This window comes from Stigmatopora nigra, chromosome 22, assembly GCF_051989575.1.
Source record: "Stigmatopora nigra isolate UIUO_SnigA chromosome 22, RoL_Snig_1.1, whole genome shotgun sequence".
Classification (NCBI taxonomy): Eukaryota; Metazoa; Chordata; class Actinopteri; order Syngnathiformes; family Syngnathidae; genus Stigmatopora; species Stigmatopora nigra.
This window is the reverse complement of record NC_135529.1, coordinates 3,200,468-3,220,000: the sequence shown is the minus strand read 5'-3', so window position 1 is coordinate 3,220,000 and position 19,533 is coordinate 3,200,468. Positions and strand designations below refer to the sequence as shown.

At 38.5% G+C, this 19,533-nt stretch overlaps 2 protein-coding genes across 19 annotated transcripts in view; one reads left to right on the top strand and one right to left on the bottom strand.

Annotated features, from left to right (window-relative positions):
- Positions 1-65, top strand: part of LOC144215405 (aminopeptidase O-like) — a 67,407-nt gene extending 67,342 nt beyond the window's left edge. For all 8 annotated transcript variants that reach the window (XR_013330423.1, XR_013330425.1, XR_013330424.1 and 5 more), the window contains one exon: positions 1-65. This exon is cut by the window's left edge. The gene's annotated coding sequence lies outside the window, so the exon portion shown is untranslated.
- LOC144215407 (Fanconi anemia group C protein-like) overlaps positions 1-19,048 on the bottom strand; it is a 26,567-nt gene extending 7,519 nt beyond the window's left edge. For 6 of the 11 annotated variants that reach the window (XR_013330426.1, XR_013330428.1, XR_013330427.1 and 3 more), the window contains exons 1-15: positions 18,919-19,048; positions 16,144-16,326; positions 13,134-13,221; positions 12,942-13,036; positions 10,453-10,560; positions 10,306-10,370; positions 10,030-10,194; positions 9,179-9,338; positions 6,110-6,165; positions 5,458-5,554; positions 4,876-4,945; positions 2,475-2,592; positions 2,191-2,365; positions 1,080-1,295; positions 1-893 (exon numbers count right to left, since the gene is read on the bottom strand). The exon at positions 1-893 is cut by the window's left edge. Coding sequence is in view for 4 of the 11 variants with exons in the window: in XM_077744312.1 (XP_077600438.1) it covers positions 732-893; positions 1,080-1,295; positions 2,191-2,365; positions 2,475-2,592; positions 4,876-4,945; positions 5,458-5,554; positions 6,110-6,165; positions 9,179-9,338; positions 10,030-10,194; positions 10,306-10,370; positions 10,453-10,560; positions 12,942-13,036; positions 13,134-13,221; positions 16,144-16,311 (1,743 nt within the window). In the remaining 7 variants the exon portion in view is untranslated. Of the gene's footprint in view, positions 894-1,079; positions 1,296-2,190; positions 2,366-2,474; positions 2,593-4,875; positions 4,946-5,457; positions 5,555-6,109; positions 6,166-9,178; positions 9,339-10,029; positions 10,195-10,305; positions 10,371-10,452; positions 10,561-12,941; positions 13,037-13,133; positions 13,222-15,032; positions 15,066-16,143; positions 16,327-18,918 lie in introns of those variants that run through there. The other 5 variants (XR_013330431.1, XR_013330432.1, XM_077744315.1 and 2 more) reach the window with 2 other exon arrangements.
- Positions 19,049-19,533: the final 485 nt, after the last annotated feature.

Genomic DNA, 19,533 nt, shown 5'->3' with positions numbered 1-19,533 from the left:
GTTATTCTTTTTGCCGCTTTTTAAAAAAAGAATTTACAGCTGAAATTAAAAAAAAATTAAGAACTGGATCAGTGTATGTGTGAGCTCTGTTTTTAGTCTGAAGCTAAAATCAGGCTGTGAAGAGTTTAGACTAGAAATCCATTCAGGTGTTTTCTTGCATAACAAATGACTTCATGTAAGTGATACAGAGCAGTGGCAATAAAAATGTGGGAAACAGACGTGCTCGTGATATTAGATCCTTGTTTCCTTTCAACAGAGACTTCGACAGGACTCTTAATTTAATTTAGGTCAGGAATTGGCTATAATGTGTACATTTTTTTTAAAGTTGCAATACGAGGAAAATAGAAAAAATCTAATTAAAACAGCAAAAATGAAGTCTTCAATTGTAAAAATAATAAAAATAATCATCTCATTTTCTGAACTGCTTTATCCTCACTAAGGTCCTTTTTTGGGGCACTTCTAGCATCTGAGCCTTGCTATGATACACTGCATGAAGAAATGTGAAGTATTGCCCAATCTTGTACTCGAGCAAAAGTTTGGCATTGACGGTAGGTTCACACGTCGAGAGACGCTACTGTCCTTGGATGCGACGTGCGTCTCATTGCGACCACCGTATTACCTCAAAGTGTGGCCTTCATTACCCATCCTCATGAGGCAGACCTTGAACTGACACCGTACTCACTGTGGTATGTGCATTACCTGCATCAGTGTGAGTGGCGTCGTCGCCCACATCAGCGCGGTCCAGGGCCGAGAGATTCCCGAAGCCGACGGATCTTAACGGAGGCCGCGTCGGGGTCGTTGGACGACAGATCCACGCCGGCCTCGCCGAACCGATGTGCCAGCGAGCTCAGAATGCGAGACGCTTCATTGACCAGACCTGACCCCGTCGCCACCTGTTGCCACACACGTATACAAAATTAGATTCAAAGTAATTAAACAGTTTGGTATGGTGGGAGCTAGTTGTACAGAAACAGATAGGCATTCGAGTTTGAATACTCGTTTGTCGCTACTCTTATAAGCCTTGTGGCTGGCGACCAGTCTCAGATATCCTTCGGAAAGCACCCAATCGACGTCCTCACCTCTTGCACGATCTGTACGGCGTCAGTCTGCCATTGATTGGAGAAAACAGCACAGTTGATTGCCAGATTTAAGATCAGTAAAGGTGCCGGCGATGGCGCCCGAGCGCTGGGTGAAACAAGGGCCAGCACGTTGCCGAGAGCTTCCTCGGTATTGAGATGAGGAGGACGAGGGGAAAAAAGGAGACGTAGGAGCTGCCAAACTTGCTGGACATACACCTGCGGACACAATGAAAGTCACCTGTGCTTAATTCTCTCAAAACCACCACGGACACGACGCATCGCTTCCATCAGGGAAAGGCAGCATGAAAGGAAGAATCAATACTTCATCATTCTCTATCCCTTGGATAGGGGTCATCTATTATTTACTTTGAAAGCGACTGTTTTTGCACTAGACACCCACCATGATGCGAAAAGAACCAAATTCATCACTAAGTGGGCGTGGATATGCGGGTAGGGGGTTTCTTTTAGGTGAGTGGGTGTTTGGATGGATTTTTGTACAATTGTATCCATTTACTGTCAAATAAAATACTAGTTAGATCTTAAAGAATACAATTTCTACATCGTTGCAACCAGAAGAAAAGGTCATTGGGCAAGTATTTTGTTTTCAAGGTGAAAAGGCATACATATTAATTTATTGATTAAATTTAGTTTAATGTATTTTTACGTGTTTTTAGAATCCTACGTTTTTGATCTACATAAAATGTTATGGTGTAAAAGTTTATATTTTGGACATTGCATTTGAGATACTGGGAAAAAGTGATAAGTAAAACTGCAGTAATGTAATTATGTTTATAATTAAATAAATGGACTGGGCTTGGTTGTCTAAATATTTGTGTGTTTGTGCAAAACTACAAAATTGTGAAACTGTTTAAATTCTACTAGAAGTTATTCAAATAGGTAGTGTGTGTGGTCTTAATTACTACCACATTTTCCACAAGTAAAACTATTAAATAATACAATATTATTTTCATTTTAGACTATTGCCCATTCGTTTTGTATTTTTGGTTTTCTTTATCCGCTGAATGGACGTAGACAATAATGCAAGTCCAATTTTCTGGGTTTTTGTTAAAAGCCCTTCTAATACACAATTGAACTTTGAAGAAGGTCATACCAGTCTCTGATTCCTTTGGTGCTCCCTATTAGTGGGGTGGTAGTAAAACGTGAGGAACCACAGCAGGGGGTGACACTCAGAAGTCTCGGTGCTGACCAGCACCTGAAGCACCTCTTGCACCCAGTGGGAGCACTGGACCAGCAGGAACCAAGCCTCAAACACTGCACCAACGTTCCTGCGAGATTCAATGAAAAGATTACTTTAGAATCGACAGACAGAGCGAGAAAAAGAAAGACAGACAGACAAGATAGTGAGTGTATGTGCCTGTGTGTGGACGTACGTACATGCAAGTGCGCGTGTCTAAGCCATCACTGCCAGCTGCCTCCTCTTCCTCCTCTGTCAGTCTCCGTAATGAGTCGCTGAGCCAGTTCAGGTGACGTCTGCGTGCCTCCCTTGACGCCTCTGCAAAGAACACACACACACACGGCATTAAAATGTGCACTTTTCCACTCAATTAGCAGCTGCAAATACTGCAATGTAGTCAACTGTGCTCAGGCAAAAATGTTCCCAATTTAAAAAAGTGCGTTCTCGACAAAGAAGGCGACAACGCAGTTTAGGAAAATTCCTTCTCTTTAAGTGCAGTTTAATGGCATCCAATACAAACAGTGTATCAAGTGTATGTTGTCCTTATAATAACAACTCACTTTGAGTTACTATATATGTAATTTAGAATAGAAATGCAACCAGTTATGGTAATATCCTGCCTTTACTGTTTTCGGTGCTGGCTCACTGCTTCTCATTTTTCATGTTTAGCAGATACCATTACGCCTTCCCATTTAAAGTAATATTACTGTTAGTATTATTAATATTTACATTCAAGGTTTTGAGGAGAGTAACCATAAACAATAGAATATAAAGAATAATGAGGCATAGGACATGCATTATTATGATTATTATGCATCATAGTGATATGCACATCCAAATCACAGTCAAGGCTTTAGATTCTGAATATCTATTGGAAAATTTTATGGATTTTTGCATGCTCCTTTCAGTAAAAAAGAAACAAACTGCTCGCTAGTTTCATTGGGAATCGACAAACTTTAACTTTCCTTTGCAGGCATCAGTTCAAATGGATCTGATTTACATCGTCGCCATTGGCAAATGGAAAGAGTTTGACTGATACTAGAAAAGGTGTTCCCAATAAAGTGTCTGGTTAGAGTGCAACTCAGTCGGCAGTTTCTTGGTTGAACCCTCAGGCCGTGTTTTAACAATGCAAAAGCAACTTTTTTGTGAGGTTTAAATCGGGATAAAGAAGTGAAAAGTTCAGCTTGTCACACTTATCATTTCTATTCAAGCCGCTGTGAAAAATTACCCTTCAGCGCACTCGCGCACACAAACACGTGCACACACACACACACACACACACACAAATAAGTAGTAATCATTAACTCAGAGTTCTGGCTCTGCTCCAACGTTCCCTTAATAGCCCCATTCATGTCAAACTTTCCTGTATGTACACATGCTGTCGCACATTGATAAGCACCATTAGACGTGTCCTTACACCACCAATGCTGGTGACAAACATATGCAATATGATCATCTTTATGAGCTACAAAGGTCCAATAGCATCCAAAATGTTGCCAGCTTTAGGCTTGGTGAGCTTTTTACACCTCGTATATCTTTCAATCTTGACTGCCTTCATTTTTCTTCTAACTTGACAGATTCTTTTTGCTGGTTTTAACAGCTCTTTTTAAACGATCCGAAAGGAAAACATAAGAACCGAAACACTTAATTTTATCTTCATGTATCAATATGTGAATGTGTTAACATGAAACTAACAGTTCTAGCTGAACTTATCAGAGTCAATATTTGAAATGGCAGACTGAAAATTTTAATTGCACCAAGGAATGTAGAAGAAAATAACTCTGGATGAAAAATTGGGGTCATTTTGGCACTGTCGAACATCAAATAAATAATAAGGAAAACTGCTCTTGCCGGGATAGTAAATACATTCTATTTGGTAGAAATATTAAATTTTCCATAGCCCTGCTACTAGCAGTTGGCAAAGATGCAACAACGGAAACATTGTATAAAAAGGAGAGAGAAGGAAGTCCCAGTAAAGCTGTATTGATATAATAATTTGATTTTTGTAGCAAATAAGTCTTCTTCCTGAGTGATGTTACATTTTTTAATTTGTCCGTATTTATTGTATTACTTCGAGATGGAGCACATTTTTAAAGTGTGTCTTGCATTATATATTAATATAATACAAACCTATTTTAGGAAACAAAGGATTGCCAAGTCATTTAAGGCGCTATACTTCTTATTTAGGGGTCTTTAGTTTTGCAGTTTAGTGCAACTGGTTCATCTTGAAAGCCATCAACTTTAGATTTCTTTTGAATGTCTGTTTGCCATCTGAAAAATTATAGCCTGGTCGCACGTTTGCTCGGTTTGATCACAAAAATATACCTCAAATCTTAATACATGATTTTGACTGTAAAATAGCCCATGCTTACTGGAGTTCTTGAATTCATTGTCTAGGAGCCTAATGTTGTATCTATGAGTCCACAGCTGAATACTTTTAGTAGGTGACAACAACTGCACATCATGTGAGTACAATCACCAGTTTTTAAAATAGTATTGATTGGGAAAACAAGTGTTCATTCAGTGGGCAGCAGGAAGCCGGATCTCGTTGGAATAATACGAGGCATTGTGCATTCATTGTCCAGTGACACATTTACTGACCTGGAGGCTGACTCAGGAGCGGAAGCAGCAGATTTGGAGGGGAGTGAGGGAAGAAGGCCTTCAAAGGCATCTGAAGTGACAAAAGAAGTGTGAATGAGTGAGGAGCACTGCCAATGACAAATGTGGCTGCGACGGTCAGGTTGCGGAGCGCTGACACCACGGTTGCTGAGTGTGTAATGTGGCGTGTAATGCGATGGCATTTCATGCAGTGGGGTCTCAGTCATCAGCACACCAGTTAAGAAGGCTGCCACTGCCATCTAATGTTCCTCCAAAAACTAGCAACAATTCTCAGTCTGTTTTCATGATATTCTACACTTGTGAACAAAATAACCTCATTTATATTAACTTTATATTTTTATATATATTTTTTATTAATCTATTTATTTTTTTTAAAAAATTTATATATTTTTTTTTTAAAAAATGTGCAATTTGTCAGTCCTATGATTACGTAGGAGAAACGTTAAATTTTACAAGATGGAAAGACTCTATTGCAAGATGGGGTGTCGGGGTTAAATTGTTAATGCACTGATGTCATTCAAAAACAAAAAAATGAAATAAAATAAGTAACAAGATTCACTGTGCCTGTGTCTGTAGCAGAGTCAGTTCCCTGTAGAAGCAGCTGGTAAAGCTTTGGATGAGATCCCAAAGGCGCGGCTGACCTTGTTTCTTGAGTATGGCCCTGTGAACACACACACACAACGGCTGAAAAACAACAACATGAATAACAGCAAAAGCATCACCTTGACTAAAACCGCCCAAGAGCAAGAGTGATCTTCATATCATTTGTCAGTTCTCACCTACGCACTCGTCCATCAACAAAAACAGAAAATGTTTTGCATGTGATTGTTATTCATTTTAACGATTTTCATTTTATCATTTTATCTTTTTTGTGTGTTTTTCGCATACAAAATTGGTATATATTCTCATCTCATCTGAGCCCATGTATATATGTATATATTCATCATTTTTAAAAGGTTTAGTATAGTTGGTAGCATTGAAACGGATTCAGGCTTTTCAAGGTAAAATGTGTCTCTCCTTACAAAAAAATTCAAGTTATGAAACCACTTCTGGAACAAATTAAATTTGTAAGCAGAGGTACCCCTTTATTTTTAAACTAATGAATTCAATAACAAGAATACAATAATTTAGAGTTTTGGTTAATCAAACTGGTCAGATAACTCATTACCCCATGCACCAGTTTAAAAAGACAACTGGCATAAACAGTCTGACTCACCTGAAGATGTCATTGACCAGCAAGAAGATAGAGCAGTGTTGAGCGCAAGCCTTGGGCTGGAACACACAGAGAAAACACAAACTGTGACCATGCACACACCACAAGGTGTCCCTCCTCACCAACTTTTAGAAAAGGTCAAATTTAATCCATTTCCTCATATCCCCACTTATCGTGAGCTCTTCATGTGTTTTAGATTTAACACATTCTAAAAACGCCCCAGCACAAACTCTTAACAGCTGCATTGCGACCGTCTGTCCTCCCTCGCTCTCTCTCTCCCCTCCATGTTTATGTGTCTCCATATTTGATTTGGAGTTTAGACAGTTTTATGACTAAACAACACATTTACCATACACTCTCAGAGACACTGAATAAAGTACATTGTGCTTGTTATCAACTGCTGCAAAATAGGTATTGCATCTCATCTCAAGTTGTTTCGAGTCAGCTTTGAGTGAGCCAAAATGAATGTTGTGTGCTTTCTATAAAATGCTCAAAAATACAATTCCGGTCTTATTCTCGATGCCCATAGCAGGAATAATCAATAAGTAGAAGGAAAAAGCTTTCAATACATAAAAGTATTAACATCCGTACTGAAAATCATTTAATTACAACCAAGTCTAATTATTGATGATCAATTTATCATATTAATTAAAAAAGGTACAGTAAGGGTGAAAGGTAGCAAATGTATGACAAATTAGTGAAGGAAGGGGTATAGTCAAATTGTATGTATACGAGACAGTAAAACTACAAATTTTAAGTGTCATAATCCATAAACGACAGTCATAATATTTGACAATTTAATTTATAATCCCTAATTTACGCCAGATGTTATTTTAAATTCAAAAGGAAATGGGGTTGGATTCCACTTCAAAAAAGTTCTAATTTCCCAAAATATGAAAAGCAATGACACCTACATAAACAGACATGTACCCAAGTCACATATTTCTATTCTAATCTCTTGAAAAAACAAATTGTGTGTCACCAACGTCCAATGTGCTCTTGTTAGATACCCAAAGCCGGATAAAATATTGGGATAAAAAGTACGGGTGGAATCCTGCGGCCAATACACCATCTCAACTTTTTGGGGGGTAAAAAGATGACCTTTGCAGGGAAAAAAAAATCGATGTAAATTGGAGGATAGGCTGCAGAAATGTATTATAACAAATATTAATTGGCCAATGTTATATTTGCAGATTCCTTTGCATGACAGTGTGCACACAGTGCCATGGCTTCTGCTATCTAAAGCAGATGGATGCACTTTTTAGCATCATCCTCAATTTCCTTTATCGCTAACACTTACAAGAGGCTCAATTACGGCACGCAACAAACATCCTGTTTTGTGTTTCCTTTGCTCCGGTGGTCGGAAACGACGGAGCAAACGTTTATTGTTTTTGGACTCGAGTCAGAATAGATTATAGAGGTGACGGCACGACTTAAAACAACGTCTCTCAGCTTGTCAGGTTTCTCATTTTGACTCCAATTATTAAAAAGAAGGCGACGAGAGACACCAGTCAGTCTACTTTTTTTGTATGTGTGTGGACATCTGACACCCAGACAGCCTAAAGACAAAATGAAAGCTAAACATTTGCGTCCTACCCTTGTAATGGCAAGCACCCAATGCCAGATGTAAAATCATAAACATAGGATGTCCTCTAAAGACGTGCGTGTTTGTGTATAAGGGTGTCAAGGTGATAAAACCAAGAGGTAAATCGGAGATCGACGGAAGTATAAACAAATCACAGAGAGATCCAAATAAAGGATAGTAATTTCTCTGCCTTATATAAAGAAAAGTGTATAACTTCCTTCCATCTGGCCTGGCTGATTAGTAACTCGTGTGAACACACGATGGCAGAAAGTACAATCAACAAGCGGATATACAGTACTTCTCAGTACAATGTTGATCATCTATCTTACTTCACAGCGAAAAGAATTTGAAACTCAAGTTATTCAACTGAATATGGCTTAAGTGGACCATCACTTGGAAAACAGCAATGACGCTACTGATGAAAAACTGAGCAAGGTCCGTTTAGTCCAAATACCACAAAAATAAAGTTTAAATAGATCAGATTTAACCAGAAAAGGTTGTGATTTTATCTGAATACCTCAGAAAATCTTACATGCTACGACAAAAAGACATAATAAAATAAGGATACCACGGATAATTACAATTTTGTGACATAACAATTTTGTAGCCATAACTTTATGATATACACTATAAATACGCAACAGAATTCTTCCATAAACAGTTTGACACATCTAAAGCACATGTTCACAAAAAGTGCCACATATTCTTGGTCATGGATCAATCGGATTCCGTGATGTGTGCTTGTTTTTGAACTTCTTGGGGGAATCGATCCATTTGCACTTGAGCAGTGATTATTAAATAGTTTTAGTGGTTTGGCTTGCAATTTTACGACAATCGTCACTATTTGTGGCAATCAGCGTGGTTCTATTGTTTTTACATTGTGAAGAAATGTTGATAAAAAATATTTCATAACGCTATACTCAACTATATTTTCTTTTGTCTTGTTTTTTTTTTTAGCTCTTCTTTCAGTGATCCCTTTAGCAGTGTGTTTAGCAGTCATGTAGAAGAATGTACAGATATGCAGATATGCAGCAGAATGTACAGATAGAAATGTGATGCTATTTTCAAAAGGATATGGTAACACTTTACATTAATTGATGCAAAATCTTATGATCAATGACTTTTCCACACTATAAACCCAGCTCGATCTTCCGCTCTGTTAAACGAGAAGGAGGGGTGTGGGGACTCGAACGATTTAGCGCGCACAATAAAGACTGTGTGGTGTATGCCAAATGATGTGAGATGCAGTTTGAAGCAGGCCAAATGACGTGGGGCACATGCTGGGCAAATCCAACAACGGCAAAGGAAAGTGTCAATTAATTTCATTTTTTTTTTCAAAACTAAAACAAACACGTGTAAAAGTCGTTTCATGGATTTTTCGCTATAAAAATTGTGCTACAGAATATCGGGATAAAAGGCAAAATCAATTTTCAAAAAGCAAATTAAATTGGGAAGTTCTTAGTAGAATCAAAATATAGAAAACCCACCAATAATGACTGAAAAAGTTGCCGCTCGAGCTGCAGCGGTGACAGCGGCATGTCAGAGAGGACAGTCGACTCCAGCATGCTGAGCACCGCCTCCTCCAGGCTGGGCAGACAGTGATACCAAAGGGCAACAACTGTGTGATCCTCCAGTGACAAGCAACCGCTGTGAAAAATCAAGTCATATCTATTATGTCACATGACATTGTTTGAAATTGCAAGGGAAAGCATCTGCGATCCAGATGTTGAGGTTCAGCTATGGATACTTTTAAAAACAATGCAATCACTGAGTGGAACTAAGAAATGAGAGCCTTTGATTTGTGTCCTGATATAGACAACATACTTAACATTGATTGCTCCTTGAAGAATAGGAGGAAAATGAAAGGCAACATGTGCCAAGCATTGTTGCCAAAAGAACTTGAACTACGATAAGTGGAAATGTCTGATTCAGGGACAAATAAGAGGCTGAGGCCCAGTACTGATTAAATAACTATGAATGTGTTATCCACTACTCAAAATACGAAAATGCATTGGAAATATTAAGAGCCTAAAAACAGAGGCACACTTTAGTTATTATTATTATAGGAGAATTGAGCTGTGAATTTAGTACAATATACATTTTGGATCTGATAAAATAATCCAAGTTCATACTATGCAGTAGATAAAGAAATTTGCACTACTAGTCTCAAACACTCATCAACTCAAACATGCAGTACTTTTACAAGAATATACAAAAAGTCCTATGAGAATCATAACGTAAAAAGCTCAAATCATCAAATGACAAACAACAAATAATATAAAGAAATGTGTTAAAGAAAAAAGTCCATTGTTCATATTAGATGTGTTAAAGGTAATACCTGCTATAGGCAGCGCTAAGAGCATTCAGGAAGTCATGATTAAGACTTGCTTGTGTACAGGTGAATGGCCGCTTCAGCAAGGCTCCAATGAGAGGAGCAACCTCACGGCAGGTAATTAGAGGAGTGCACGCCTCACTTGTAGCCACAATCCTATCACATGAACACCTGCAGAAACAGACAATAAGCGTAGGTACAACATCATGCTGGCAAAATAATAACGTCACACATTTTTTCCTGTTATTTTGCGGATTAGCAGAAGAAGCTTTTTTCCCTTACCTTTCATTCCTATCACCCAACGAAATGCAGTTTTCCTCAATGTTTTCTTGCAACCGGGCCACCACCTGTGCATTACAAACCACATGATTGTATATTGAATGATTCATATAGGGTTTTAATAGGTCACGATCCTGAAATGTCCAGTACCTTGCTAAGGACTTGCAGATGGTACTGTGGTGGGGACACATTTAAATGTTTGAGTAAAACATCAGATGGAGATTCTACATCTTCTGTGGCAAGTTGACACAAAAGTTTCTGCAAAAGAAACAATTGTCAGGGCACATTTTTATAAATGATGTCCATATCATAAGTGGACACCAATAAATGCAAATGGTTCTTGACTATGAAAATGGCTGATGATGGTGATGAAGGGTTAAGGAGAGGAAATATTCAACAGCTGAGCTAGATATGCTGGCGAAACAGCATTTGGACTTTTCGTCACAGGAAATTTTAAAATGATAGTTTCTCATAAAATGATACATTACACTAAAGAGGGAAAAATAAAAGTAAGCTAGATAGGTTACAGTATTCTGTGGTGAGATGTTTCAAAAAATATTTTAGGTTAGGTTTGAAGAGGTTCAGCTCCCCTGATGTAACCATTTGTGATTCACCACACTAAATTGGCTTGTTTAGTAAAGGCTTTTTGACAATGGCCTCACATTTTGCTGAAATATTTTATAAATTCAATGGACCGCAGTAACAAGCCCACCACAAAAAAAAGAACTTTATGCATGTTTTTAAAGACAAAAGGCAATCGCGGGAGGTGAAAATGAGACGAGTCAAATAGTTGGAATGCCGCGTGGCGAGTCATCGCCATGCTCTCGGCGAAAATGTGTGGTTATACCCTCCACATCGCTTCACAAAGCAAACCCCAATCACTACCATGTGAGCATCCCAAGAGTCCACACAAAAGCAATCCAATTCATTTTGGAGGAAAAGTGGGATTGACAGAGTGAGAAGAGCAAAGGAACCATGGTTAGAACCAACGACGACCAACTTGAATACACAGAAATTCTGTCAGTTTCCAAAAAGAAGAAAAGGGCGTGTCCACCAACGATGAAAGCCAAACTAACTTTTGGAGGCAAATGTTGAGACAAAATTCGTCTTTTGTTCCCAGAAAAACAGCAACCGCACTGGCTTTTGGAGACACCACAGCAATTATGCCATTAAAACCAGGCATGCATAAAAGAAAATGGAAAAAAAAAAAAACACAGATGGCATTTACTAGGCCAAAGCTGAATTGCCCAATGAGAGATGCATATATAGACAGATTCAGACCAATTCCAAAATTCAACAATCTATTCTGAATGTTGCCTTAGTTTTTTTTCAGTATTTGTACCATTTATTTAAATTGGTTAAAATATACGTGAGCAAAACTTTTTTAAACATCACACAGGTGGTCGAATATGTGAGTTTTGAGTTAAAATAAACATACAAATCAAGCTTCTAACTAAAAAAAAAACTAAGATGACACACTTATAAGCTAAGGACACCACGGTAATGGAAAGTAGGCGGTGACGCATGAAGGGGCCATCACACAGTTGCTGGGTATGCTGATGTCATTCATAAAATCATATCCATAATGGAGGTTTGAAGCATTCGTAAGTAAAGAATAACTGCATACAACTGTAGAATTCAAACTGTATAAGTTTGGGCATTACTTCTTACTTTAAATGCATCTCTGGATAAAGCTGGTATATTATTTGATCATACATCAAGATCTTAGAAGAAACACACTTTGAATAGCATTTAATAAAAAGTGACATGTTGCAATAGCAGTGGATGGTTGACGTAAACCAAATGATTTCCAAAAAACACAAAAAATTACAGTCAGTGTGAGCTCAGAGTCAGAGCTATGTTTTAACACTGGAAAGCAACCGCAGAGGCTCCAGGGACCGTCTGTGGTTCACACCGCTTGAGTCACTAAGAAACCCCTTGAAAGAAGAAGCAATCAGCAGCCCTCTAATATAACACTCTCACACTTATTTATCATTTCCTCAAAGACCCTGGCATGCTACAGCCGTCACTGTGTGGTCCTCCTACAAGGGCAGGACACAGTCAGCTTCAAACGGAGCCAAAGAGCTCAGATGTGGTGATGACATGCACACAATGAAGACAGACAAAATGAGAGGGTAAAATATGTTGACACACGCAATTTTCAAGGAGGAGAGGAGACGATACAGACCAAAGTCCAACCAAAACACAGTGGATACGCAAAACCATCTTGGTCATTAAAAGGGGTAGTATTCGAAACCGTTTCATTAAAACTTGAACAAAGTTGTATTATCCACAAGCCAAACCAATGGCAGTGCTCTATGTTGAGGAGAGCCCATTTATATTTTCTTTGGAAGTCTTGTTTTCCTGATTAAAATATCAGAAATTGGCATTATAGCTCTACCCATCTGAAGTAAAGAGACATAGAATGTCCATGTGTTTTGGGGGAAATCAAGTACAAATTGACAGGCATTAAAAGAAAAACTAGGTGTATATAGGAAAATTCAAATGGATTTCTACATGGATCACTGCATTTGTCACTTCTCAAATTAGTAGTTAAAATGACTAACAGCCATAGATTGCGGTTTGAGTTCAAGTTAACTGTAGCTAATTGGAAGAAAGTATAGTAATAGAATCCATACCTGTATCCAATGGTTAGCCTTTCTTTCCAAAGCATTGGCTGGGTTCTCAGAGTACAGCTTCCAAAGACACTGGAATACTAATGATCTGCTTGTATCTTGAAATAATAAGAAAGGAAGAACCATGTATATATAGTGTGCTAATTTACTAGAACATGGAACAGTTTTCAAGGTGTCTGTGTTACTCTTACTTACCATCAGCAGTCACAACAGGGATCCAGCACAAGCGACCGAGAATTTGGCCCAGAGAAGGCATCTTCTTCATAATTTCTGTTGTCGAACTCTTGAAACATACAAAAGAAAACCTTATAGTGTTTAGAATTTCACTGATCAGCCCCATTTTCCAATCACGTAATAAGATCAAGGAAATTTTAATATATTTTGCTACCATCCATTTATGCCTACAAAACCATTACGTGTGTTTTTATTCTATAAATATCTCTGCAGGTTTTTGTGTGAAGTGTGAAGAAAGTATAGGGAAAAAACAATGAATGAAAAGACAAATTGAGTTCCCACTTTCGCAAACTAACTCTAGCATCAACATTATTACTCCAACTTTAATAGAAAAAAAATAGTTATTAACAGGAATAGACACTTAAGTGAGCCTATGAACAGTAACCAATCCAGTACAATTCTCTTCATGAAGTTTTTTTTTTTTACCACTGAAATTTGTACGACGTCAACAGTCCTCAAATTCCCGCCATCTCAGCAAGATTACGGCAAAAAAGGAAAACTAGCCAGAAGCTCACCGCTTTCCAAGAAATTTTCATGTTGTGGTTCTTGCCATAGCGGCCATAGTTAAAGAATGTACAGAGCCTGGCACATGTCCATAGTGCTTTACTTTCTGTATGTGCTTGTCTGTGCAGCTTAGAAACCACCATGTGCCCTATTTCAAAAGACAGCCAGTTAAAGTATGCGGGAGGTTTTGAAATTACTACATTTCAGGATTTAGAACCATTTAATCTGACATCCCCCAGCAATAAAAGACAACAAAACACCAAAAGCAAATAGTTACATATAAGAAACATACGTATATATCCTAAATGCAGAGAAGCCTGTGTACTGTATTACCTAATTAAGGCATATCAAGACTGTATCATGTTTGAACTGTGAGGTAATTAAATTCAACAGCGTAGCTTTGTTGGAGGAAAAAGTCCACACAGCTCAGTGGGACATAAGCAAGTTTAATTGAGGCAATGTGCTGTTGCTCAAGCAGAGGAAAACTCAATTTGGCCACAAAAGTGTTGAAAGAGCAAGCTCACATGCAATTACACACAGCTGCCTTTGTGATGGCTTCTATTGGTTGAAGGAACCATGTTCAAGTTATTCTATTTAAGGTCTCCAGTGTCAAAGGCTAGGATTAATCGTGAAGATAACTGTACTCTGTATGAAAATTTAAACTTGGTCTTAACAACATTCTCCCAAAATATTTGTTTTTCTTTCCTAAAAGCAAATGGTCTGGAATCTAAATCTGCTATAGGCCCAAGGTCTTAATTAAATCAAACAGACAAGATTGCTATTTTGACACATTTAGTTATGTAAAATCACAATTAATTGGGAGCAGAATTTTCACAAGATTTGCCTTTGGCTTTTGCCAAGGTTGGAAGAACAAGACAGAATGAGTTTTCTGCCCCACATTGGGAGCAGCAAGATGAAGTGGCTTGGGCATCAGATTAAGATGCCTTCTGGAAATCTGCAGATCTCCCCACTTGGAGGCGGATCACAAGAAATACACATCTGAAATCCACTGCCTAACTGAGGCCCTGTTCACAATGTTATTTGAGGCTAAAACTTTCGGTCCTCGTACTTTGATTAGAGACAGACAGAAATTAATTGCTGTAAGACCAGGATAAAGTTTGTAGAGGATCTTGCTAATTTGAGACAAAGAAATCTAAGCGGAAACACTTGCACAGTCGGACCAGTCCAGACAATAAATGACAGAGTTACTATGGTGAGCACATGAATAAAGTGTGTAGTGAGATTACACAAGCTGTTTGAACTTTTATATAGGGACTGCTGGGGTTTTGAATTGTTAATGGAATCAATGTAACGGGAACCATGAGGAGATCAACAAGAAAATGAGAAACACCCAACTTCTTTTCAGAGCAACTCCTCTTATTCCACACTTCACTTTTTGGTCACTAGCCACAAGAAAGTAGTTAAGTCATCAACGGATGCGAAGTGCTGCCAAGAAGCAGGCTATCCTCAGCTGGTCTTTTATGACTGTGGTGCCTGTAAAAAGGATTTTAGTCCAATTAAACTATAGCAGCTTTCTCTCTCTTTTTTGATCTTTCTTATCCAGTTCTTCATTTTACGCACCTCACCATGACATATGCCTGGAATCATGCAAACAAACGAGTGAAAAGATGTCCGTCTATGCAGTAGCTATGAAAATTCTGCATTTCACAATTTAATAAATGATTTATTGATTAGATTTTTAATTCATTGATAAACTGGCTTTTTTTGATGCCCACATCTATATTAAAAACAACTTTATTTGATTGATGGGTTAAAATGGGTTAAGTTCATTCAACTTTAAAAAAGAACGAAATGCGCTTACGGAAATCTAATTGGGAATATTAATATGATAACGAGTAAATTAAATTCGACAAAATAAATAAAACCATAATTCAAGGTAAAACGATGTAATAAAAATAGTGCTCATCAGTAGATGGCTCTTAACCTCTTTTGGTTAACTTACTAGCCACTTTACCAACTTTAAAATAGTTACAGGCAGTGAGTGTAGAAGACCGACAAGAAAATAGTTCAAGGAAATTCGTGAGAAAGAATTTTAGTGAGAGCAGCAAGAAAAAATGTCTGTGCCGTGTCCCCCACCCTTCTTGCCCAAGGCTGCTGCAGCTGATTTGGGGATACATTAGGTTAGCACTGTGGGTCCCTGTGCGGCGATTACCTGACAAACTCAACATTGCAGTGCTGCCAGCCAGACATAGGGGACCACTGCAGCGCACAGAGAAGCCTCTGTCGGCCTACAAACGCTGGGCTTACTGTACCGAGCTGGCTTGGACATAGACCGAGAGTGTGCGTGAGTCTGTGTGGACTGTGTACGAGCGTAACTTATTACTCTGATGGCCATTTGGCTGCTGAATCAATTGATAATTCATCTCAGATGGCCGAACGTGTCAGAGAGGCATGCCTGTATGAACCAACAATCAATATCTGTCAAAGCACCGTACTTTCTGCTTACCATGCAATTGATGTGTATAAGGAGTCTTTGGAGGAAATCTTTCAGTGTGGTCAGATGAGAGGACGCATCTTTCTGAATGTCTACAATTTCGGCTCGGCCCCAAGCTTCAACTTTGTCCAGCCACAACTGCATTTCTGTTGGCTGGACTTGGACCGCTGATTGAGACATCCTTAGAGATAGATCCTTAGAGAGAAATGACATAAATGTCATGATTACACAGGAAAGTCATGGACTATTGTCAAAGAACTGGGAAGTGAGCCAGTAAGAATTCACATTGGTTTAATCAAAGTTTAATCATGTTTTGTTGAAGGTTGCACAATGTAAAACAGTAAGATCACACTATTAAAAATAAAGAAATGTACTCAACATGAACTGACTCACATTATAATTCACTTTTTATGGAGCAAATATGCATGTAATTGGGTCCAGTCTCAGAGGATGCAATACAAGTGCTGTAAATAGGTACAGGATCGAAATCAGTTTTGCTTTCTTAACATTAGATAGTTTACAGAGATGCAGAACTGTCTGTTGTGATACTGAGAAGCTTCTCTACCAAGGTAATGAAATGAAGTAATCTCATAAGTTTATATTCCATGTTAAATGGTTTTCACAGTAATAATGTCATCTATCTGAGGAAACATCTGTTATCAATTTATTCTTCCATGGCCCTAGTATTGTGTAATGACAAAATGATTGGTTAAGCAATGATCCAATCAAATCAATCGAAATGCAAAGCAAAACATCCATTAACACAGTCATCTTTTAGATATATCATTGTCCAAAGAAGCGATATGGTAATATCATTGAGATGGTGATTTGCTATCCTACCTTGTACAAGCATGCTTTTGGAATGTGAAAAGAAGAGTTAGGAGCTAACAAATTAAAAGAACCCAAAGGACCACAGAAAAGATTCCAACTCTTGACTGAACAAAAATGGCAGGAAACTATGGAGGTGGAGATTGTGCATTCATCATGAACAAATACAAAAGTAATTACAAATTAAACTGATTTGGACCAAGCAAAAAGTTAGTCATATGTAGCTTAATTGAAGTGTTTATTCAACTATGTGAACTGTTTTCATTTTTTTGTCATTGCCGATCTACTGCAGATCTGTCTGGTATTCAGCTGCAAACTCCATTTCCTTCTCAATGACCCACTGGATGAGGTCGTTTTGGGCCTCCTCCTTGCAGAGTTCCTGGGTTTTCAAGGCCAGAACTTCCTCTAGACCCTTCTGATAAGACAACTGACTTTCTGCTTCCATCAATTCCACAAAGACTTCGTTCCACCTTTGCTCCTCCTCGTCACTCTCGGCTTGTTTGATCAGGAATGGGCTCGATTGACCTTCAGTGTCTGTGTGGTTTCCTTCGAAAGCCAATTCTTGAAGAAGCCTCATCTTTTCGTGTTCGTCTTCCAAACACATGTCCCGCACCCTTTGAAGAAGATCACTCTCGTTCCTTTTCCTCGACTTCTCCACTTCCACCTGCTCTGTCAAATACTCCACCTGTTGCCACAAGGTCTTGTACTCATCTATTTCTAGCCGTAGTTTGGCAGAGAGTTCCACCACGGCGGGCCCTTGAGATGTAACCCGTTTCTCCAGACATTGGAGCTGCGCTTGCAGTTCCATCACTTCTTTTTGCAAAAACTCCTTCTCTGCCACGCAAAACATGCTGAATATCTTTTGGCGAGCTAGGCCATAAGTATCGAAAGCTAATCGCATCAGGCGTGAAAACATGATGCATGGTTGTTCGGGGATAGACTCGGGGGAACAAAACAAAAGTATGCATTCCATCGGTCATGCCAAAGCACCAGCCGAAGGCAGCAACAATCCTTTTGAATTTGACTTCCAAACCTTTGTGATGTCACAATATTTATGTCATCACCATCGCAACACCTGACTTCATAGCTGATAAGCATTATGTGACAAAAGCGTATGCGATGGAATGTCTTAAGGATGCAGACTAAGAATGGAGAGTGGTAGTCAGTCCAACATTCTGAATCTGATTCTTCCTTCAGGAAATAGCAATGTACCAAGCACCTATATGCAATTGTGGTGAAGGCAAAGCCATGCATGATTTATATAAAATATACAGCACATTGCCCATGTTAACCTACTAACTGAATTCAGAGAACTCCTGAATTCCCCCAAAATATACATAAAGCACTCTTAAGCTGTTGCTTCAGTTTTTGGCCGACAGGAGACCCTCTGGGAAAGAAGCAAGATGTGACTGATCAAATATTATCTTTGAAGATTTGTCCGACTAAGGTTGTGGATTTTGGGTTGGGATCCGTTTGCTGTTCCAATTAAGGGACTGTTTATATTATTCCAGTATAATCAAATCTGTAAAACATCACTTTCTAGTTGAAAATCAATGTGTGCTTCTCTGTTTTGGTCTCATGTGTGGAAAATATCAGGAAACCCCTGAATATAGGCTTGAATGAACACAAACATGGACACTTTTCACCCTCATATTACCTTCAAAATCAGAGGCAGGCACGTTTTAGAAACATGCAAAATAAAAAACTAAATGATTGCCAAAATAATAATTAAATAATTCAAATTGGAGCTGTGCGATCTCATTTATCGTGGACCAAACGCGTCTATCACAAACGAAAAGAACGCGGTTCCTTGCACATGGATAGTTATTTTTTTCACGCACACTCATCACGATCGTGTACCAAATGTTTCTTAGCCTGTGGACAAAAGGTAGTGCTAACCGAAAAGACAGAATGCATCACATTAAAATGAATGAAACTTTTATATGGAGGTAAAGTTACCTTTTCTCAGTGGACTTTGACAAGGTACTGCATTCCCATCTTTAGGGAAAGTTCCGCGTGCAAGGGAAAATGATTGGCTGATAGACATGACGTTAAAAACGCTTCAGCCAATGTTTTGTGGGAAATGTAGTTTAATTGGAGCCGCGGACACAAGACGCGCTTAGGTGCACCGATTAAAACATTAGTACATTTGAACATATATTATTCTCACTGAGGTATTTGGGTAAAACATTAAAATTGATATTTATTCAAAACTATATAAATGTGTAATACATTTATTTTAAAATATTTATAAGGTGACAATAAAAAAATCATAAATTCTATATGCAAGGTTTGATCATTACAAAAAATATCTTGTCATGCTTAAAATTATTTATAAAATCCCTTCAATAGGTAGAATTTCAGTAAGATATAAAAGATTACAGACAATGTATACTTGTCTAGCCGCATGCTGTGTTGCGCTTTCTTCCAAAAGGAGGTTGCAGGAAGTGGTGATGGCCAAGATGATGCTTTAAAGGTCCTTCCTACTCTCTGCCCCCATTCTTAGTGAGGTGGGCCCCATTATTGAGGAGAGTGAATTTAATGAGTCTCTGGAGCAGCGCGCGTACCACGCTG